The sequence below is a fragment of the Neurospora crassa genome, linkage group V (assembly GCF_000182925.2).
Source record: "Neurospora crassa OR74A linkage group V, whole genome shotgun sequence".
NCBI classification, from domain to species: Eukaryota; Fungi; Ascomycota; class Sordariomycetes; order Sordariales; family Sordariaceae; genus Neurospora; species Neurospora crassa.
This window is the reverse complement of record NC_026505.1, coordinates 5,182,551-5,204,559: the sequence shown is the minus strand read 5'-3', so window position 1 is coordinate 5,204,559 and position 22,009 is coordinate 5,182,551. Positions and strand designations below refer to the sequence as shown.

Below are 22,009 nucleotides of genomic sequence, written 5' to 3'. Positions count from 1 at the left end.
GTGAAAGGCCGTCAAGGCAAGCCGTCCGGGCCCCCGCTGCTATCTGACTGTTTCGTCTGCAGCTATCCACGGCAGCCACGGGCGGCCATCCATGCCGTCCCTGCCGTTCAACCTGTCTCAACCGGCAACGCGAAACACGTCTCCCACACTTTTCCATAGGTAGTTTCTTATCGCTCCTCGCTGACTTGTTGTTGCCCGCCCGCGCTTGGCCGGTGGATCGCGCCTTTGTGCCAACCCGCCGATCCATCTCCACTCCCCCGGGATTCCGAACGCTTTCGTCAACACCCAAGCAAGTCAACCTCCTCATCTCGGTCATGGATTCACGGGTCCCCGGTCCCGATCCCAAGGCCCAGTGGCCCCCCCCCCCCCCCCCCCCCTACGCAAATGCCAACCCCCCCCACACGTGTCAAGGTGGCACACGAAATGGATTTTCAAAGGGTTCTTGGATCTTGACAGTGGCGTCTTAGATCTTGCCGGTTTCTAATCTTACACGGATGCCCTTTTCGAGAGTTCAGGGTCCTCCAATTCTCTGTTTTTTTTTTCTTTTCGCGGCTTTCCTGTCCCGGGTAGCCCCCTTTCTTCCTCCCGTCTGTTTGATATTTACGCCCGGGCCCCGTGCCCCTTCGATGTTTGACCATGCCCCCGTCTGAAGATTGTCCATCACCCTCCCGTAGGATGTCGCAAGCGAATCCTCCGCCGACCTTGCACGTCCGGGTGCCGTCCCAAGCTGCAACTCCAATGGACAGCGATGGAGACTACTACAAAAGCCCCAATGGCATCGACCACTCCCATCTTACCATTCCCGACTCCGGCGCCCTCAGCCCTGCCTCTTCTGGCCACGGCGACAGGGAGGCAGCCAACAGGCTGAACGACGATCTCGAGCTGATGCGTGCTGAGCGCATGGTGTCCAGGCAAGCACGGGAAGACGAATCGAGACGGTCCAGATCCAGGAACAGGAGCACCGAGAACCTTGAGGACGTCTTTGATACAGTTGCCGGTGCCGGTGCAACGCCTACCCCTGCCGTTACTACGGTAGCAAAGACGACATGGCTTACCCGGACGTGGGCTCGACTGAGAAAATTTCCACGAGTGCTGCGCTACGTCGTCTACTCGATCCCTCCAGCCATTCTTATCCTCATCCCCATCTTCCTGGATATTTTCGCATACAACAGGCACCAGGATGTCGGCGAAGACCGAGGAGTTCGGCTCCTCTGGTTCGGCATCTGGTTGGAAGTTGTTTGGCTCAGTCTGTGGGGGACAAGAGTCATCACCTGTGCCATGCCCTATGTGGTAGCATGGATCGCCGACACGTTGGGGTCCAGCAACCATAAGAAGTGGAGGGACATCGGACGTCAGCTCGAGTTCCCTACCGCCTGTTTCATCTGGTTGCTCGTTGTTGTGGTGACCTACAACCCGATCCTCAAGGACCACCGAATCGATCAGGGCGAAGATGCCCGTGACAAGGATTCTGCCTGGATCTCCATCGTTTACAAGATCATTCTCGCCTTCTTCATCCTCGCGACATTGAATTTTGCCGAGAAGATCTTGATCCAGTGGATCGCCTCCTCGTTTCACCGCCGGACTTATTCCCTTCGCATTCAGGAAAATGTCATGCAGGTCGAGTGTCTCGTCGCTCTGTACACCTACGCCAAAACTTGTCTCGAGGCGCAGGATCCGGTCTGGAACCAAACCTCGGTTGAAGGCGATTCGTCCGGGATGCGTACCCCGATGAGAGCCATGAAGACGAATGCGCGGCAAGCTTGGAACAAGGTTGGAAACGCCGCCAACCGGTTTGCGGGCGACATTACAGGCAGGCGCATTCTGAAAGGAAACCATCCCCGCAAGGTCGTCATGGAGCTGCTTCGTTCAACCAACTCGAGTTACACCCTGGCGCGCGTCTTCTACCGTACTTTTGTTCGGCCTGGCAGAGACACCATTACACTGGAAGACATCCTGCCCGCTTTTCCCAACCAGGAGGAAGCCGAGGCTTGCTTTGCCATTTTTGACAAGGACTTCAACGGCGATATCTCCATGGAAGAATTGGAGATGGTCTGCAGCGAGATCCACCTGGAGAAGAAGGCCATTGCTGCGTCGTTGAAGGATCTTGATTCGGTCATCAAGAAACTTGACAAGGTCTTTATGTTTATCATTATCGTGATTGTCATCATTGTGTTTATCAGCATCATTTCCAACTCGGCTGCTGCTGCATTGACCTCGACGGGCACCGTTATTCTGGGTCTGTCTTGGCTGCTACAGGCAACAGCACAGGAGTTCCTTCAGGTATGTTTGTCCCAAGACAGCGAATCCGGTGCAAAGACGCTAACAGTGAACAGTCCATCCTCTTCGTCTTTGTCAAGCACCCCTTCGACGTCGGCGACCGTGTCACCATCTACGGTAACACCGGCTCCCTGATGCGCGGTGACGACTACTACGTCCTTGAAGTCTCACTCCTCTATACCGAATTCAAGAAAATGGAAGGCCACGTCGTGCAAGCGCCCAACTCGATCCTCAACACTCTCTTCATCCTCAACCAGCGCCGCAGTCAAGGTCTGGCCGACCCCGTCAACCTCACCCTACGCTTCGGCACCACGGAAGCGCAGATCGAGGAGTTGAAAGACCGCATGCTCGACTTCTGCATCAAGAACCAGCGCGACTATGCTCCGCGCATCATCTCGGAAGTGAGGACCATCGACGAGGTCTACTCCATCAACATGAACATCATCTTCTTCCACAAGAGCAACTTCCAAAACGAGCTGTTGAGGCTTACGAGGCACAACAAGTTCGCCGTCGAGCTGATGCACCAGATGGACGACATGGGCATCCAGGGCCCGCGTCTCATGGCGCCTGGTGGAAGGCAGAATATGCCTATGTATTGGTCTCAGGTTCCCGGTGGCGATTCTCAGCCTGGCCAACCCGGTCAAAACGGACCGCAACAATTCCAACAACCACCACAACACCAATTCTCCCCACCACCTCCCTCCTCTTCCCCCTCTGATTTCCTGCGCAGGCGTCACCGCGCTGACAGCCGCGCAACGGTTGTCGAATCTGGCGTCGACTTCCAAGACGTGTACATGAATCGACGGCCTGAACCGCTAGGGGTGCATGGCATCCATCGTTTGGCGTCGATCAGGCAGCGTGACGAGGAGGAAGAAGAGGATGATCACGATGAGAAAGCCAGTCACCGCCACAACGACATGGCATCGGAACTAGATCAGAGGCTGGACAAGACGTCTAGTAGGGGCACTAGGGGAGATGATGTTAGCGCCGCTGGCAGACCTAGTCGCGATGGAAGCATGACTGCGTCTGTGAGGAGGGGGAGAGTGACGATGGGAAGTATGTTCGGACGGGGGAGGTCAAGAAGTGTGGTGGCGAATAGTCAGCCGCCAGGGGGGAATCAGGTTTGATGAGTGATGATCGATGAGATGAATGCTATGACGATGATACCACGGTTTACTAGAACCGAACCGTCTATGAATATGGGATAGGGATTTGGATGGGAAATAATGGATTAGGATTTGGGTGAGATGATATGTTGAGGTTTTCTGTCGGATATGGATGACTACCTGCTATCATCAACGACATTAGAGTCTAGAGTTAGACAGATGCGAGCGAGAGGGACAAGAGGAGATCTATGGTAGATCCCGGGTGTTTTATACCTTTTTTTCTTGCTTTTTGCCAATTTGGCCAGTTCTAGATACACCATTTTTAAGTATGTTGAGATTGTTTGGAAAAAGATCGAAACCGTCACAACTATCCTTTTCTACATGCTTGAAGTGAACTAAGGGAGATAACAAAAAGAACTTGCGGTTACCAATATATAAGTAGGGCTGGGGGAAAACCCCCCGAAAAGTTACCCTCGACCTGAGTTAAATGCGTGACCTGGCGGTTAAGAACTCAAGGTGGGGGGCGCTAGGCCTATATGGGCATCTCCGAATTTCTTCCCTGACTGAACATTGGGTGAACCGTTGTCGCTCACCTTGGTCACTCACCTGCCCGGTGAACACACTCACCTTATTCGCGTTGCTCACCTGTTTAACCACAGTTACAACTCGCAACTTCCAAACAAAACACAACAATCCGTTCCCTCACCACCGGCCAGATTCCAGCCTGCCGTGTTCGCATTCTTTTCCTGGCGCACCTTGTTCGTCACAACGAAGCTCTCATTTCCCATCCAGCGATTATCGCTCTGAAATTCCCAACATGTCATTCCACCCACGCCCACAACTCCTCAACCTCGGAGTCGTCGTCAGCCGTTCGCGTCTCGGGCCCTCTCGAGGTCACACAAACGAGCTCGTCTTCTCACAGCTCTTCATCCCAACTAGATCAACAACAAGGGTGTCCACAAGAAAATCACGCTTCTCAACAACCTCAACAACCTCAACGCCTCGATCTAACCACCACCACCGTCCTCGCTCTCATCAGTATCACCACCACCACCACCACCACTACCGACACCAGCAACAAACCCGCCATAATAGCACCCACTCCTCCAACTCCTCCAACCCAAACCCCTCCAACCCAAACGCCAACAACGTCAACGAAGCCCGCATCACCCGCCTCCTCTCCCGCCTCCCCCGCTTTCTCCACCCATACCTCTCCTCCCTCCGCTCCTCCCCTTCTTCTTTCGTGGTGGCCTTTCTGATCCTACACGAAATTACGGCTGTCGTCCCTGGTCTGGGTTTCTTTTACCTTTTTCACTATTGCGGTGGTGATGATGACGACAAGGAAGAAGACGACAAGGATAAGGAGGGGAGTAAGGAGGGGTCATATGGCAAGAGGTTCGAAGAGTGGGTGATGGGGTGGATGATGGAGCTGGGATATTCGGAGGTGATGGTTAAAAAGATGGAGGGGTTTGAGCGGTGGTTCAAGAGGAAGGGGTATTTTGGGTTTGAGAGGGAAAATGGGGACGGGGAGGAAGGGGAGGGGAAGGGGGAGGAAAAGGGGAAGAAGAATGGGGAGAAGAAGGGGGAGGGTGAGGGAGAAGGACGAAAAGAGCAAGTTTTGATGATGAAAAAGTGGCAGAGTGGTGGAGATGAAAAGTATAGAGTCTTGGTGGATGCGGCGCTGGCGTATGCGATTACCAAGGCGTTGTTGCCGGTGAGGATTATTGCGAGCGTGCAGGCTACGCCGTGGTTTGCGGGCGTGTTGGGGAGGGTGAGGAGCGTTTTTGGTGGTGGGTTGAGGAAGTGAAATCAAACAGTACCTAAGATGATGGAGGGTGGTTGAGGGACATGAGATGGTTTCTAGCCTCGGTGGGGGAGGGCGACAAGACAGCAACCCAAAAGCTGGCGAGGGGGAACCGTTCCATCAAGAGAACACCTCGATCGATTAAACCAGGTTCGCCTTTCACTACGACATTTGCTACTCATTAACATTAAGTTACCTCTATCCTCCTCATTCTACTACTATTGATCCATCCGAGCAAGAAGAATCTCACTCCCGTCTTCTCTAACAGATCCATTCATCATCTCCATTTACCCTTGTCCATCAAGAATAGACCTTCAAGCCTCTCACCCCTACGCCTCAACAACCCTGCTACAAATCACACTCTTCTTCTCTCCTTCCCCATCCGTCTTGCATCTCGCCAAAGTCCCTCCCTGTCCAGCATCATAGATCTCCAACAACTTCAACTTGTCCTTCCCCAATACATCCTCCCCCGTGAAATTCCCTCCCAACCACGTCGCAAACCCCATCTCACTAAACCTCACATCTGTAAAATTTCCCAACGCACTCGGCAGCTCCGGCCTCTCCTGCAACGGAAAATCTTCAAGAATCCAGCTCGCCTGCGCCGAGCACAAAGGCGGCATATCCTTCCATATCAAACTACCCGTGGCAATCGGTATCTTGACTTTCCCATCCACCCCCTTGGGGCTCTGCGGCGGTCCGTAATTCTCCACCAACACCCCGCCGCCCGAGTTCCCGTGCGGTCCCGTGGTAACAGTAAACCGCAGCTCGTCACCGGGAGAAGCCTTGAAATCCAAGAACCCCCGGGCATGTTCGGCGGGATACCACTGCGCCCAGACATACGGAGTCTGTTGACCGCCTAGGGTGCCATCCCAAAAGATGTCGACGCCCGCACGCAGGGAGGCAGCCAGGGGGTTACAGGTTGCGTTGGCGATGGGATGGGTGAAACTGTCTGTGGCTGAAGCTCCGTCGATGCCAACCCAGAGCGAAGCCGAGTATTCCCCTACTGAGTTACCGGCTGTCGGGCCCGAAACGGGCATGGAGATGGTGGGGATAATGAGGGAGCCCGTGACGGATTGGATCATGTCTTGGTTTTGGTTCGGGTGGTCGGGCGTAGCGGCCGGCGGGTGGTAGGGCACGTAGGAGCCTGCACGGAGGAATGAAGGTCTGTTATTGATGGTGGAGGCGGCCTTGATGCGGCCTCTGGCGTTGCCGACCACGTTGGTGGGTGGGCTGTGGAGGAGCCGGTGGTTGGGGGTGGTGTTAGAGGCCTCGGTTGAGACGGTGTCCCGCCGGAACTTGAAGGGAAGGGTGAAGGCCGAGGTTGAGGCGGCTGTGGCCGTTAGGGTGAGAAGAATTGATGGTTTCATGGTCGGTTTGTTGCGTCGTAGTGTTGTGAGGATGGTTGTTAGAGTGAAGTATTGATGTTGAATTGATGAGGTTGAGAACAAGTGAGTGAGTGAGTGAGTGAGTGAGTGGGTGACAACAAAGGGGAAGAAAGCCTCTGGTTGAATCGACTTCCAGGCCTTATGTAAGTGAAACTTGAACCAGGGACAGTCGAGTGTAGCTCCCTTGGTATATCGACCAGGGCTGATACGAAGTCGATGTTTGCTCTTTCCTCGACGTTGGTATGAGAGGACCCTGATATACTCGTAATCGACAATTCCAAGGAAGTAGGGAGTAGCAATGGAAGTAGATTGAATGACGAAGCAAAAAAGTTATTTTCAAACTCTTGCCATAACATTCGTACGGCACATGGGGAAGGAAGGAAGAAAGAAATTTGTAACAAACAGAGAAAGATTACGAGGTTTAAGAAGGTACAAGCAACGCCTGAGGATTATATGTAAATAACATCCAGCAGGCTGCTCACACAGCCTCATGATCCAACAAAGCCGTCCAATGGTGAACAATAATGGAAAACCCTGCAAGAAAAGGGACAACAGTCGGAAATACGGCCGCCCACCCCACGGGGAGATTAACTCCCTTGTTGCTGTTGTTACCCCATCCATCCATCCATCCATCCATCCAGCCGTCCCCTGTTTGATATTCTGCCACTGGACTAAAGCTGTACTGTGTGCCACGAGCTAAGTTGTCACCCCTCCTCGTATGGTCGTATATACATACCTTGCCATCTTGATGGTCCTACCTACCATAGTACTCCGAATCCCCCCCCCCCCCCCCCCCCCGTCCCAGAGAAGAGAAGAGAGAGAAAAGCAAACAAAAGTGCGCGAATCACCGACCCGTTATCATTTCCACCACCACCACACACACTTCGTATGACTAGGGGGGGCAGGGGCAGCGGTGTTTGGCACATTGTATCACGGTACTACATACATACACCTCTGCTGCTGTCCAAAGTTGGCTTCTTTTACCTGTTACTCGGCGCCGGTTTGGATAGGAAGAAGGAAGGGCCTTTTTGGATTGTGTGATACACTGTGAAACATGAAACACACACACAGAGAGACAGACGGAACTTTTGAGCCTGAATGGCTTACCTGGCTGGGAGCAGGTTCGGGAGCCATAGAAAGAGCTGAGGAAGAATTAAAATGCCCACCAGTATTTGGTTGTTTACTATGGAACGGTAGAAATGGTGATCATCAAAGAGGCTCGGTAATGGAATGCAGGGGCGAGGCACCAGAGGCAACAGAGAGAGGCACAGAGGGTAGGATTCCACCACCACCACCACCACCATCTAAATCTCACGCCACCGATCTGCATCGCTCAACGGACCAGTAAAGTGTCCAAAACCATCTTCTCGAAAGGACGCCTAGGCGAGCAAACCTTCGATGTTACCATTCATTGGGCGATACCAAGTTCTGCCACTTTTTACCAGTGACGGCCCCCAACATTCAGCGTGGCGCTGCGGCATCTGAGTCCTATCTGTCATTTCACAGGAACACAGCTTGACAGCGCACCACCATTGAGACCACCAAAGAAAGGCGGCCGACATGCACCGAAGCATTTCGTATTCAAGATCCAGGGCCTGCGAGCACCCGATTCGTTGAGGCGTGACCTACCTTTGAATGGAGAGCCCCATTTACGGAACTGAACTGTGCGTGTGTAACGGGATTCAACATGATCGGAAAGGGCTGTTTGGAAGCCAACAGGCAGTCACGCTGCTTGGTTAACGAACACCTAAAAATAAACAAGAGCACTAGAAAACCGCAAGCATAGCCATGCTCATTGCCTGGAAGTACGAGCTGACTTCTTTCTCAATGTGCAGATATATTTTTGTATGTGTAAAATCCTGGCCTCCAAAATAGACACGGCATTCAGACCGATATGGAACACAACGTCCAGCGAGCGGTGTAGTGTACATGAGACACGCGCAACGCCTCAGTCATTCAAAGCCTCCTCCTCTTTTTTTCCCCTCCCCATGCCTCCTCCCGAGACCAGCTGTTTGGGCCCCGCCCCATCTAGGCGAAGGAAACCTTCCAATCGGCTCCAATCCTCGCGCCAACCTTCTTGACGACTGCAAATGCGGCTCGGCCCTTTCCGGCGGGGGTGTACTCGAGCGTAGCAGTCCAGGTCTCGCCCTCTGACTCCACAGTGACCTCCTGCTTATCCCAAGACGCAGGGGCGCCGACGATGATAATCTTATCAACGGTAACCTGGTGCATCTTCTTCATCCAGTCGCCCTCCTTGACCTTCTTGCGGTCCTCGCCGTCAACGGAGGAGATGGTCTTGGCATCACCGTCAAGGATGAACTTGCGGTAAATGTACTGGCCCTTCTCGAACTCGTAGGAGTCGCCGTCATCGACATAGAGATCACCCTCGGCGGTCTTTCCGTCCTTGCCGACGGTCACGACAAGGGTGTAGTCATCCCACTTCATAAGAGTGCTGGACCGACGGGGCCGATCACGGCGGGCGAAGATGTGGCCACCCTGCATGAGGAGAGGGATCTTGCTAAGGGGTGCGTCAAGAGTTACCGTCTTACCCTTGTTGGAGGGGATGATGTCGTAGGTGAAGTAGTCATAGTAGACCTCGTTATCAGGAATCCAGATGTCTACCGTCTCCTTGTCCTTCTGGGTAACAGGCTTGGCAAGTAAACCAGTGTTGCCAACAAAAAATTGATCGTCGATAGCAAAGCCAGCCTCCTCGTTGGGATGAGTGTAGAACATGGGCTTGATAACGGGCTCGTTGGTAAGGTAGGCCTGGCGGAAAGCGGTATACCAAGATGGGAGAAGGCTGTAGCGAAGGCGGAGAGCCGCAGCGATGATGGTGGTGTACGGTTCACCGGCAAGATAAGGCTCGCGGCGGCGGGAGTCAATGTGGGCATGGGCACGGAAGAAGGGGTAGAAGGCACCGGCCTGATACCAGCGCGTCAACAGCTCCTTCTCGGGGTTCCCGAAGAAACCACCAACATCAGCGCCAGAAAAGGGGAAACCGGCAATGTTCTGGCTAAGAACCATGGGAATGGAGCCTTCCAGATGGTCCCATGCGGCCTGGTTGTCACCGGTCCACATAGCACCAAGGCGTTGAGAACCAGCGAAGAAGGAGCGGGTGAGCACGAAGGGACGACGGAATTCGCCTGCCTCGCGGGACTTGAGGGCTTCGAAAGTAGCGTTATGGAAGGTTAACCCGTTCAAGTTGTGGATGTCACGATGCTCCCAGTTACCATAGTGGAGGTTGTCCTTGGGCATCGTAGTCTCGGGGCCGTTGAACACCGAGGGCTCGTTCATGTCGTTCCAAATCCAGGTGTTCCTCATGGAACCCTCAAACCTGGCGTACTTGAAAAGAGTGGCCCACCACTTCCGGGCGGCGGCATTGAAGGCGTCGACCCAGTGGGACGAGCCGGGCCAGCACCAACCCTCAAAAATTTCGCCATCCTTGTTATTCACAGCAAATTTCTGAGACTTTAGTTCCTCAGAAACCTTGTAGCCGTCGACGTTCTTGATGTGGGGGTCGATAATGGCAACCAGCTGACGTCCATGGCTTTCAAGCTGCTTGCCCATGCCAATGGGATCAGCGAAGCTATGGCCATCCCAAGTGAAATACTTCTTGTCATCGGTATACTCGATATCGAGCCAGATGACATCGTAGGGAATATTGAACTTGTCCATCTTGCGATCAACATCCTTGACATCTTCGTCAGACACATAGTTCCAGCGGCACTGATGGTAGCCGAGCGAGAATTCTTGAGGCATGGCGGTAGTGCCGGTGAGCTCAGAGTACTTGCGGATAAGGTCCTGAGGAGTAGGGCCCAAGAAGACAAACACGTCCAAGAGGCCGGCCTCGGAGATCCAGTGAGTGCTGGTGCTCGTCTTAGAACCAATACCCAAGGCCAGGGGGTTCTTGGACTCCTTTTCCTTGGTGATATCAACCCAAGTTTCGGCAGCGTTAAGCCAGAAGATGCCAACACTGGAATCCTTGCGATGGGCCTGCAGGAACGGGATGGATCCGTACAGGGTCATGGGGCTATCGAGGATGTACTCGAACACATCGGCGTTGTACATTCGGTACGGCTCTTGGAAATTGCCTTCGCCGCCACGAGTCTGCCTGAGAGACAAGGGGCCGGTATGCGAAGGAATACCGTAAATGTGATCATAACCGACAAAGGAGATATCCAGGGCAACACTCTCAGGGCCACGGGGCTTGGAGTCGGTGTTTCCACCAAAGCTCTCCTCCCACCACGTGTTTTGGTCCTCACCAGGGTAGGCCTCGGGAACCTGGGCAGCGGTAGTCTCGGCGCTCTCGGTTTCGCTGCTGCTGTTGTCCTCGCCCTCCTGCTTCTCGGGCGCAGGGGACGCATCAATCCTGGGCCTCCAATGCTCCATGTTCAGTAAGCCCTTGTCATTCAACTTGATGTGCGTGTCTCCATCGCGCTTGAAGTCAATAGAGAAGGGGGCGAACTTGATGGAGGCCTCGAACTTGGACTCGGGGCCGTACTGAACGGTGATCTGGGTGTCATCTTGGTAGTCCACCTTGGCCTCCTTGTCGAGGGTCAAGCCGCCGACGATGACCCATTGCTCGGCCTCATTGTAGCGTTGCTTTCTGGCCTTGCTGTCACCGCGAAGCTCGATCTCGCCCTTTTGTCGCTTCTCTTCGTCGACAGTGACACGCGCGGTTCCGGACTCGAGGAAGGAAACGGTGATGGGAAGGCGGACGGTCTCGCCGGCATCGTTGACCGTCTTGAGGATGGTGGCCTGCAACTGGCCATCCTTGAAGGAGGCCGAGTCGGCGAGGATGTTGTAGGGCGACTCCCATGCGGTATTGGCGACGACGTGGTCGGCAAAGGCCCGGTTACGCTTACAGAAGCCAGCCTGGTCGCATTTCTTGAAGTCGTGCTCCTTGACGGCGACTGGAAGAGACGTGTCTGGTGTTAGTAGTGATAAGCTACGAATCGGGATAGGGAACAAGGCAACGCACCTGCTGGACCAAACAGGCCGGTCAAGGCAGATGCAAGACAGAGGTATGCCGTCCAGCCTCCCGACATGGACAGCTGGCCCGAGCCCAGCATCTCGAGTGGTGGTGCACCTCGCGGAAGGAGAAGGCGCTATTCAAGTCCAAGGAGAAAGAAGCACCAAGCAAGCAGACAGGCAAGCAAACAAACAAAAGGGAGAGGTTTAGAGGCTCGTCTGGATCATCAAGAACAACGCTCCAGGCCTTGCTGCTGTCTCACAGAGTCCTTGAAGCTGTCGTCAAACTGCGGTACAAGACGGACTTAGTCTGGTTGCAGTTCAGTTCAGTTGTGTCGGGTACTACACGTATCCAAGTCACAACTGGAAAGCTTGGGTTAGGTTGACTTGTTGTCAGGCAATGTCAATCAACCAACCAATGCCTGCTGCTGGCTTCAGATAGGCACTTGTCATTAGTTGGCCGCAACACCGGGCATGGAACTTGAGGCAGGCGGTGCCCCGATTCGCCCCGTGAAAGCCAAGCAGGCCAAGCTGTCCCCTGCCAGCTAGCGCACCGCTTGGCATCGCGGGATTCGTTAGACGCATAGCAGCTCTAGATGATAAATCGCGGGGTAAGTCTAAGTGTTGAGCATCTGCATGTCGACCTAAGCTCACCGTCTCAGTTCAGGGTTCGTACAGTAACTGACTGATCAGTTGGTTTGGTTGTGAGTAAATGAGATGATGGCAGTCGAATGGAAGACTTTTATTCTGTCGAATATTGAAGAGGAGATTTGGGGTTAGAGGTATCTCGGGAAGCAGACGGGAGGCTGCACGGGCCCTTCCAAATTCAACCTCAATGGATGGGGGACTCGGAGCACTGCGAGCTTTGCTGGCGTCCATCGTGGCTTCATCATGTCTTCCGGCCTCGTTTCCGAGCTTTGCGCAACCGGGCACTTACACTACAAAACAGAGACCCATAAGACCAATTGACAACGTGTTGCCCGGCCGCTTCCTGTTCTCTGTCCCATCTCAACATTGACTCTGATCTCTTCAAAACCATCGCGTAAAAGTGCCAACAGTAGCAGCCGTGCTGAGTCTGGACCTGCTGCTCGCTGTCATCAACAAAACCAGAGCTCGAGCTACTTAAGCTTCAACCCACCAATTTGCTGCATCCAATAAGACCATGTCCGACACTGACAGCTCGGAACATCTGCGACGAGAACACGACGGACAACGCAGACCGCCGCCGCAACTGCAACTGCAACAGAAGCAGCCCGAATCGGGAGGCGCAATGGCTGCGGGTGCTGCTTCTAGTGGTGCCCAATCGAGGGCGAAGGGGAGCTCCAGTCCCTCCAGAGACAGGCGGGCCAGCTCGTCCAGGGGAACGGCCCCACCCATTTTTTTTCCGGCCGTGTGTGGACTCCTCCTGGCCGTCCTCCTTTTCTATCTCGGCCGCCTCGCCTTCTTCCCGACCTGTGCTCCTTCTCCTCCTCCTCCATCATCTATCACCATCCCCAATCAAACCTATACTCCCTCACCGGAACTACCCATAATCAAAATGTCCAACCAGGAGCAGACGTAAGTTGTCCCCTCTTCAAGTCGTCATTAAACAAGAATTCAAACCCCTCGGTTCTACCCGCCATCCTGTCCATCTTGAACACCCACCGCCTGTTGCGCGCATAAGCACATCACCACCACCATGCACAATGCGATATAGACCCGATTGACTAACGCAAATCGTCCCTCAACACAGCTTCATTGCCGTCAAGCCCGATGGCGTCCAGCGTGGCCTCGTTGGCAACATCATCTCTCGCTTCGAGAACCGCGGCTTCAAGCTCGTTGCCATGAAGCTCACCCAGCCCGGCCAGGCCCACCTCGAGAAGCACTACGAGGACCTCAACACCAAGCCCTTCTTCGCTGGCCTCATCAAGTACATGAACTCCGGCCCCATCTGCGCCATGGTTTGGGAGGGCAAGGACGCCGTCAAGACCGGCCGCACCATCCTCGGTGCCACCAACCCCCTCGCCTCCGCTCCCGGCACCATCCGTGGTGACTTTGCTCTCGTACGTTGGCCTTCATCTCTGCACCCCTTTCATGACAGCTTATACTGACTCAATGACTAACCACAGGACATGGGCCGCAACGTCTGCCACGGCTCCGACTCCGTCGAGAACGCCAAGAAGGAGATTGCCCTCTGGTTCAAGCCCGAGGAGCTCAACCAGTGGAACCACCACTCCGCTGCCTGGATCTTCGAGTAAGCGTTTGCTTACAAGAAGCCTGACAGCCTCCCGCTGCTTGCTTAACCTCAAGCAACGGTATATCTAAAGGTATCATGTCTGTTCCGGTTACATAATGGAGGGATATAGAGAGCCTGGATGATGAAAATAATAAGAAATAATTTCCAAAACTGCCTGGTCCTTGTTCGGTGATCGTGAGGGTTTGAGTTTGTTTCCTGTTGTTGCCATGGCAATGCTATGCAACACTTGATGAGATGAGCTCGACATAACGCCCACCCGCAGAGCAGCAATCATCTCGTTTGGTGTTCGGAACGTCCGAGCTGTCAAAGCAGCAATGACAACAACCAAGGGGCCGCAAGACCGCCGACAGGGGCAGGTAAACAATCGGTTCGTCGCAACTTGACTACCTTCTACTGTCAAGGCTCTTGACATTTGCAAGGTGGAACAAGTCTAACCGAATCACGAGCCTCTCAGCCTGTCAATCTGCCACGGTCTCCATACATTATCTGCGGTTGGATTTTACACTTGAGACTAAAGATCGCCAATGGGACCTAGAACAAAGACCTTGATGGTTTGACGATTCTATACCTGCCGTCAATGTGGTGAAGCTAGCGGTCACTTTGGCTGGATGATATATCACACTCGCATACCTTGACATGATGCTCATTTGAGTCCTCGTGCTTGGGGATTCTTCGGCGCATCCGATCTTGAGAGCTTCCTTATCTGCCTATCCTACTGTCCTTACCGCCTGTCCCTGGCGCTCCCGCCTGCCCCCATCTGCATCTAATGTGATCGATAACTGCCATGAAACTCCTTCCTTTCAAGCGTCCGTGCATCGGTGGTGAATATTCCACTGCATAGAGCAATAACGGATCGGAACAAAAAAGAGCAGGTAACAGGAGACGAAGCGAAAGATATATAGCACCTAACCCCAAACCCAAGTGTCAACACCCTTCGTCCATCAGCGGTCCAAACCAGAGTACGTAGCACCAACCCCACCTCTAACACTATGGACACTACTTACCTGCCCCACCACCCCAACAGCCCGCGAGCTCTTCCATATAGACTCCAGTCTCGCACAAATTATTTCATCAATAACCATTCGGCGTGGTGGCAGAGTGGTCTAATGCGCAAGACTAGAAATCTTGTTCCTTCGGGAGCGTCTGTTCGAATCAGGCCCACGTCGCACGATTGACCCTTTCATTTTTCTTTTTTTTTTTCTTTTTTTCTTTTCCATGCTTATTTCTGCCTTTTGCTATCTACGGCTCCTTTCTAATCTTTTTTTTTTTTTCCTCTCTTTTCTCTTGTCTTTTTGAACATTTGTGTGGTAAGTGAGATGGATAGTCGGTTACTATAGGAGTGAGCGAGTCCTGCATGACTTCGCGTACTGCAGTATGTACCAGTAGACGGTGACGACGCAAGATGTTGAATAAACTGAAGACATGATCACTGTTTGTGATCAACGGCGGGAAGAGCGAGGAAGGAGGAAGGAGGAAGGAGGAAGGAGGAAGAAAGGGAGGGAGACTGCAGTGGACTTGGGTGATGCCACTGGTTACTATCGATTCCTTTTTTTTTCATTCCTTCGGTGTGTATGTGACAGTTAGTTTGATTAGAAAGAAAGGCCCGGGGATGACAATCCTGGGACAGAGCAAGAGTGTTTATTGCTGATTTGATTGAACTTGCTTGCCGATGTAGACCCCAGAAAGTCACGTTATAAATCTAAAGGTAATTACAAGAAGGTGCTAAACTGACATTGCGTTGCTCTCCGCGCAAACAAGACAATATGTTGACGTGAATATAAGCCAATGATTTCTCCATAAGAGCAAAGAATAACCGCTATACGTGAAGCCAGCAAGAAGAATAAGTAAGCCATGTTCTCCGGGCATCTATATACTTGATGCACCACCTTCGTGTATCTTTCAATCAGCCAAAGGAATAACAGGCCATGCGCTATATTCCCTTGAACTGAATTACCATAATGATGTGTATCACCCGTCTATATGCTCCCATGGGGTTTCGCTGTTCGCTTATTTTTGTTGTTTGTTGTTTCACTTCGACAAAGTTGGGTATCAAATTACTCTCCGAACCTCCTCTTCCCCCCCACTCCATATCCCTAACTACACTACTCACTAACAGAATCATCCGGCTCCCCCCTCGCCCTCTTCACAAGCATCTCCGCCTCTCTAGCCTCCATCCGATCCTGCTGCACGCTTCTCCGATCGGAATCATCATCATCCTCATCGTCGTCCTCCACCTCACTCCGCAAATCCGGATCATCATCATCGTCCTCCTCATCGTCTTCATCGACAAGACTACTACTTCCCCCTCGCCCCAATCCTTGCTCCCTGACTGCCTCGGATGGTCGTCTCTTTTCGAAATCTTGCTTGTGCGCTTCGGCCATGACCTGGAGAATAGACTTCTTGCCCATCGACTCAACGTGACGGCGGCGGAAGGTGCCTCCGCCGCTGAGGCTGAAGCCGGTACCGGTACCTGTCGCCCCTTCCCCAGAAATGGCACCCGATTCGGCGTGGGGACTGATGGCTCCTTCCTCTTCTGGGTGGGCGGCACCCGTGGCCGGGGATGGGGAAGCTGCCCAGGGAGAGGTGGCTCCGGCGCCGACGGAGCCGCGAATGCGCTCGCGGATACTGGCGGCCATGGAGGAGATGGTGCCCCTGCGCTCCTGTTGGACAGCGCCTGTAGTGGTGCCGGTTTCAGCCTCCAACTCTCCGGCGGATGTCTCCTGGCTGGGACGCTCGACGAACTGATCGAGCTGGTAGGGAAGAGGAGTATCGCGCGAGGCCTTGTACTGGGATACGTTGGCGCAATGCTCGTTCTCAACACGAAGGATGAGCCAAAGGCCACGACGGATGACTTCAGCCATGGCGACAAAGAAGGAGACAATCGTGCTGTGCTGTGTGTCGTGGGTGAAGATGGCGTAGAAGATCCAGTTGAAGCGGAGAAGCGGGTCGACAACCATGATGACATAGTAGATCCATTTGGACTTGAGCGCGGTGATGTCTCGGAGGAAAGGGTAGCGGACGTTTTTCTGGAGTAGTGAGAAATCCATAAACAGATCCCAGATGGCTGTTCATGAGATGTCAGTCGCGTATCACACAGATAAAGAATATTAAACTACTCACTAGTATAACAGGCGTTAATGGTCGCGAATGTGATGTAGGCAGCCAGGATCGGTTGCGAACGATTGAGGCGATACAAGCTGAGTATAACAGCGGTGGTGATGGTCATGATGTACTTTCCGCAGTTGACAAGATGCGGAAACACATTCTTCGTATCGTGGTAACGCCTGATACACTGCAGAGCACGCCAAATGGGGGGCAAGGCATTGAAGAAACCTTGAAGCCGGGAGTGGCTAGAGTTACACATGCCCGGCTGATCCCACTCGTTCGCATACAGACAGAAGAACATGGGAATGTTCTAGGTAGGATTAGCAGACTGAGCGAATTACTGAGCTTGATGAAAGTAACCACTTACAGCTGCAGAGTAGGTCAAAGAGCACCAGATATCGCCGAGGAAGAAGTCTCGGAACTCGACAGGATACAAACCTGCCAACAACAAGCGATACTATGCAAACGTCAGTATGATGAAAGTTCCAAATGCGACGATTTCGTGAGGTTACTTACATGCGAATACAAGAACCATCTTCGGGCTCGATGGTAAAATATTGGTGCCGGGAAGAACAATATCAACAGCGACAGGCCTATTAAGAGGGCAGGATAATACAGATACATCTCCTCCCAGTGGCCAAACCTCGAAAAGTTAAGCCATAGGAACACGCCAAGAAGCGCAAAGAAGAAGCTGGGGAACTCGGCCACCTGCTTCCAGTCCAGATTATGCCTCGTGTCAAGCTCAAAGATGAACGGATAGTTAATCTTGTTCAGTGTCCATATTCGGCAAGCCAATGTGAACAGCGCGAAGAGCAAGATCATCAAGAAGTAGCCGCCGTACAGCTGCAGCAAGTAGCTTGTGTTTTCCTTGAGAGTGTGATCGTCCTGGAAGAGTAGCTCCGAACCATAAATCAGACCCTGAACGGCAAAGACGGCGCCAAAACCGATAAGCAGTCCACTGCGGAAAGCACTGCCCGAAGCGTCTCCGGGACGTCTGAGAATATTCCGGAGTTTTCCTGCAGCCACTTTGTGATTGCCTTTTTCAAAGTATCTGGCGTATAGGTCTTCGACGGTGCGAATGTGACCGTCGACAACGTCGCTGTTGACAAACCAAGTCTTGTTGACTTTCTCGTTCATGTAGCGGTACGTCGGGCGGGCATTGACCGCCTTGTCGTACTTCTTGTTAAGCTTCCGGAACGCAGTTCTGTTCAGGAGGGCATAAGACTTGAGGAGTTCAAGACCGCGGTAGTACTCCTGCAGGGCTAGCTTGAGCTTCCGCTTAGCTACGCGATACGATACATCGTCTTTGTTTGGCGGTCTCCGGACATAGTCGCGGCCCTCTTCTGGCTTCTGCGGGGCCATGACTGGCGTCTCGGTCATCTTCTGCAGCGCTTTCGAGTTTGGGCCAGGCTTCATGAACTTGGTGCGGAGGGGCCCTATCCAGTCCGTACCGCTGTCCTTGCCATTGCTTCCTCCACCATCGCCTGGGTGACTCTTACTGCCACTACCTCGCTCCATCTCCTTCCTCTGCTTGGCATCCGCAATCTCCGTAGTCCGCCTGTTGCGCATTTCGTGAAGTTGCTCGCGCAAAGCAGCCAGTCGTTTGGTGGCTTGGTCTTCCTTTTGCTTGTAAAATGTCTCGATCTTGTCTAACTCATTGTCGAGAAAAGAGAAGAACTCGGTCTCGGCAGTACGGACGGACTCCAGATTCTGCAATGCTGTACTATCCCTGTTCGACATTGTGCGAGACAGATGAGAGCTATTGGAGAGAACCCGGGAAAGACGATGGGGAGAGCGTTGAGCAATGGTCGCGCTTGGAGGTAATTCGACGGAGGACTCGGTCGCAGTAGACTGGCCATCGGCACCTGCCATCATGGACTTGGTGCGTCGTGGTCCGAAACGGTTAGAGACCGGGGAAGTTGGGGAAGCCACGATCGAGTCACGGCGGCCGCCTGTCCTCGAGGCTATCTTCATAGCGGGAGCGGGCAGTTCGAACTCGGTTCGATCGCTCGAACGCGAAGGAGGGAGAATGCTTCCATATTGAACCTCGTTGTCTGGTAACGTCGTCAAACCAGAGCGCTCCCCTCGTGCTTCGATGCTGCCTTTGCTGTTTCTGTTGTTCTTGGTCGGCGTGCGGTCGAGCTCTGGGCCGCCGCTCTGCAGTTGATCGGCTCCAGGAGAACCCTCATGGGAGCCTGGTGTGGTGTCAGACCATCGGTGTTGGGTTGGTGTTCGTTTGTGGTGTAGGTGGTGGAAGAGAGCGGCAGGTGCGGCATGTAATGAGTCGGGTCGCCTGGCAAGGTTCGGCGTGGTGCTTGCGCGCTGGATGGCCCTCGTAACCGACTTGATGAGCTTCTTTCCGAGCTTGTAGTTCAGATACTTGACACGCCATTCTATAAGTTGGAAATATGGTTAGAATTACGGACAATTATTTCGGTTGCTGTCTCAGACTTGGAGCGGTAGTTGCAAACTTGGTTGCATGCGTCGCAATCGCAGTCAACAAAGACATGTTCATTGCTTGGCACCCAAGTCGGTGCGACTCGCTTCAAGATGGTCCAGCATGGTGTTTTCTGCCTTTTTGTTTAGCTCCGCTTTTCTCTTACCTGGCACCGCTTCCTGCTCGAGTTCTTTGGCAAACCTGTCGTGCGCACATGTTTGTTAGCATTGAGGTTTTCGAAACGGGCGGCTCAATGTGGATGTCACATGGGGGGAAGAGTGAGTGGACTCTGGAGGGGAAATCCTTCCACTTACTTCATGACGTCAAGCCCAGTGGCAGCATTCCTCCACAGAACAGAAACAAGCGCTCACTACAACACGAAAAGGGAACCCAAGAACAGAGACGAGGTTGTCGACGAAGCAGTTTGTCGCATCTCAGGCAGCCGCGGTCTGGGAATCGGGCTGTAAGTAGAGGTAGTCTAGGTATGAATGGGCACGGGAAGGTCTTTGCTTTTTCGTAGGTAGTTGAAAGGGGGCAGGCATAAAAAAAGACGGGATCCCGGAAAGAGACCAGACCTATCTATGCCCTGGAGATGCCGAGTGAATGAATCTAAAAAAGTGACAAACAAACTTTCAAGGGGTCAAACAATGCAATGTGACCACAGGGCAGCGCCGTCCCGTCGAGGTTCTTCGGTAGATAGCTTAGCGAACTGAACCCTTCAAAGTTTTTTTCATCTGGGTTCCGTCCGGGTCTCAGGCAGCCCTGAATTTGTGGAACTGCTGCTCGCCAAAACGAGATGGGAAAGCGTCCCTGACATGCTTGGCCGCTGTAGCTGCCCAATGGCGGGAACCATGGAATTCAGCTGCTGAATTAGCGGCTTCGATTTTTGCACGTGTACGCTAGTATAGTAGTAGTGTATATGCCGTTACCAGCCTAGAGTCGGTACAAATGTCGACACCAGAAACATTGAAGCCGTCAACTGAAACAAAAACTTTGTTGACTGCCTGTCCAAATGCCCGAGCGGCACCTTAGTAAAAAGGAATGGTGGCATCACTCGCGATCCCCAATCCCGTCCTCCAATCTTGCTCGCATCATGGGTTCTGTTGCATCCAACAGACTCAATGGCCAAGACAGGTCCTTGGAAGCACAGAGGCCTTGGCTATGCGGAGGATTTACATGACAGACAGATCAAGTCTCCAGAAATGCATGGTCATGATGCATTGCTATGGAGAATAACGTGATTAGAATGACGGGATCAGCGCAGATCCAAACCTGCGTTTTATGGAGTCTCTATTTTGACAATTGCCTTTCACGCAAACATCTTCAGGGATTTTTACCTTCTTCATCTCTTCCTCCTGATTACCTGCTTTTCCGTGCTGAATGCCTAGAAATAAATACCGTATGGCTCGCTCCGTCCGAGTCCCTCCACCTTTCGTCCCGAGATCATCGGTGCCAGACTTGTCAAAGATCACCCTTTTATCCCCTTAGACTAATGGGTAGACGAGCGGCGCTGACCGGTGTTTTTGCTTTGCATGACGGAAGTGTAATTTCCCACTCGCTAAAAAAGGAAAATACCATGGCTTCTCGAATGACGGGAACACAGCACGACTCGCCTGGCAAGCATGTGGTTGGCTCCTGTGGCCGACGTGCGGTGTATCCATGTTGCTAGCTGACCGTCGCATGGCTGCCCGTTTCACCTTTGTTAGCGTTGAGAGCTAGCTATGCTCAATCAGCTCAGCTCCTATTCCACCATTTCGGCTCCGGGCTTGATCCGCTGCCCTTCAAACCATTCACTTCACGACACGACGGTCCCGAACCCCGTCTCGCCCAACGACGACGACGACGACTGAGTCCACCATTGTCTCGATCCGGCCGGGCCTACATCTGAACTAGCCACCCGTGAGGCTGGTAACTTCCACCGCCCGCCGCAGGTCGTTTAGCGTGCATGTCTACCTGCGGGAACTTACCTGTCGTGCGCGCCTTCGGGCCATGGGAATGAGCGGATGGCGCAGCTTCTTTTAAAGTACCTACTACTAACATCTGTTTCCGATAGGGGTTGAATGAGCGGTCTGCGGTCCGACAATGTGGTGTTGAGTGCCGCAAAAGACGTGACATGATGGCAACGTGGTACGGAGTCCAGCACTGAGGATGCCAGGTCTATCGTACCATGGCCATTGCTTTGTCGTGAACTTCATGGGTAAAACAAGTGAGAGCTACCGTACGACGCCGGCGATCTCGATAATGTGCCAGTGGTTTCCTAAACCTTCTGCGCGCACAAGACATCTCGCTACCAAACGTTGTAACTGTAACTGGCACCTTGCCCAACTCGTCAAACAAGCCGCTTGCAGGTCAACAGGATACCTTGCCACGGAACATCCGGTCTGATAATCAAGGAAGAAAAGAATTCTTGAGAAATATATCGAGCTTCATGTCGTACCATGCTGATGTTTTTCAATGTTTCTTTTGAGAGGCCGCCGGCAACTGGTCCCATAGTGTGGAGACGATATGATGCGATAGCCGTACATGAACCTATCGTCCGATATGTACACAGTAGGGAGAGGCTTGGAGCGGGTCTCCCTCCCCGGAGCGGAGCGGGGCAGGAGGGGGTAACGGTTCCTTTCGGCTGCATGCCGGGAGTTCATGGCCGGCTCTGGAACTGCTTCTCATTGGTGGATGCGCACCATACCT

At 53.1% G+C, this 22,009-nt stretch overlaps 6 protein-coding genes and 1 non-coding gene across 7 annotated transcripts; 4 read left to right on the top strand and 3 right to left on the bottom strand.

The window, feature by feature from the left end:
* The first annotated feature begins 379 nt into the window (after positions 1 to 379).
* NCU04207 (mechanosensitive ion channel family protein) lies at positions 380 to 3,745 on the top strand. Its single transcript, XM_956074.2, has 2 exons — positions 380 to 2,280; positions 2,334 to 3,745. Exons 1-2 carry the CDS (start codon positions 637 to 639, stop codon positions 3,402 to 3,404), a joined length of 2,715 nt encoding a protein of 904 aa, XP_961167.2. The 5' UTR covers positions 380 to 636; the 3' UTR covers positions 3,405 to 3,745.
* Positions 3,746 to 4,023: 278 nt separating this feature from the next.
* NCU04206 (hypothetical protein) lies at positions 4,024 to 5,543 on the top strand. Its single transcript, XM_956073.2, has one exon. It carries the CDS (start codon positions 4,201 to 4,203, stop codon positions 5,188 to 5,190), a length of 990 nt encoding a protein of 329 aa, XP_961166.1. The 5' UTR covers positions 4,024 to 4,200; the 3' UTR covers positions 5,191 to 5,543.
* Positions 5,357 to 6,948, bottom strand: NCU04205 (acid proteinase). Its single transcript, XM_956072.2, has one exon. The coding sequence runs from the start codon at positions 6,552 to 6,554 to the stop codon at positions 5,517 to 5,519; it is 1,038 nt and encodes a 345-aa protein (XP_961165.1). The 5' UTR covers positions 6,555 to 6,948; the 3' UTR covers positions 5,357 to 5,516.
* Positions 6,949 to 8,237: 1,289 nt separating this feature from the next.
* On the bottom strand, positions 8,238 to 12,004 carry gh31-2 (glycosylhydrolase family 31-2). The gene is made up of 2 exons (XM_956070.3): positions 11,554 to 12,004; positions 8,238 to 11,485 (listed from the first exon to the last, which is right to left on the bottom strand). The coding sequence occupies exons 1-2, from the start codon at positions 11,642 to 11,644 to the stop codon at positions 8,601 to 8,603; spliced, it is 2,976 nt and encodes a 991-aa protein (XP_961163.3). The 5' UTR covers positions 11,645 to 12,004; the 3' UTR covers positions 8,238 to 8,600.
* A 419-nt stretch (positions 12,005 to 12,423) lies between these two features.
* ndk-1 (nucleoside diphosphate kinase-1) lies at positions 12,424 to 14,500 on the top strand. Its single transcript, XM_011396332.1, has 3 exons — positions 12,424 to 13,100; positions 13,276 to 13,585; positions 13,652 to 14,500. The coding sequence occupies exons 1-3, from the start codon at positions 12,706 to 12,708 to the stop codon at positions 13,778 to 13,780; spliced, it is 834 nt and encodes a 277-aa protein (XP_011394634.1). The 5' UTR covers positions 12,424 to 12,705; the 3' UTR covers positions 13,781 to 14,500.
* A 363-nt stretch (positions 14,501 to 14,863) lies between these two features.
* NCU15128 lies at positions 14,864 to 14,945 on the top strand. Its single transcript has one exon. It is a non-coding gene; the product is annotated as a tRNA-Ser (tRNA).
* Positions 14,946 to 15,505: 560 nt separating this feature from the next.
* On the bottom strand, positions 15,506 to 20,036 carry NCU04201 (signal transduction protein Syg1). Its single transcript, XM_956068.2, has 6 exons — positions 19,636 to 20,036; positions 19,488 to 19,522; positions 17,401 to 19,277; positions 17,252 to 17,341; positions 16,900 to 17,194; positions 15,506 to 16,843 (listed from the first exon to the last, which is right to left on the bottom strand). Exons 1-6 carry the CDS (start codon positions 19,638 to 19,640, stop codon positions 15,882 to 15,884), a joined length of 3,264 nt encoding a protein of 1,087 aa, XP_961161.1. The 5' UTR covers positions 19,641 to 20,036; the 3' UTR covers positions 15,506 to 15,881.
* Positions 20,037 to 22,009: the final 1,973 nt, after the last annotated feature.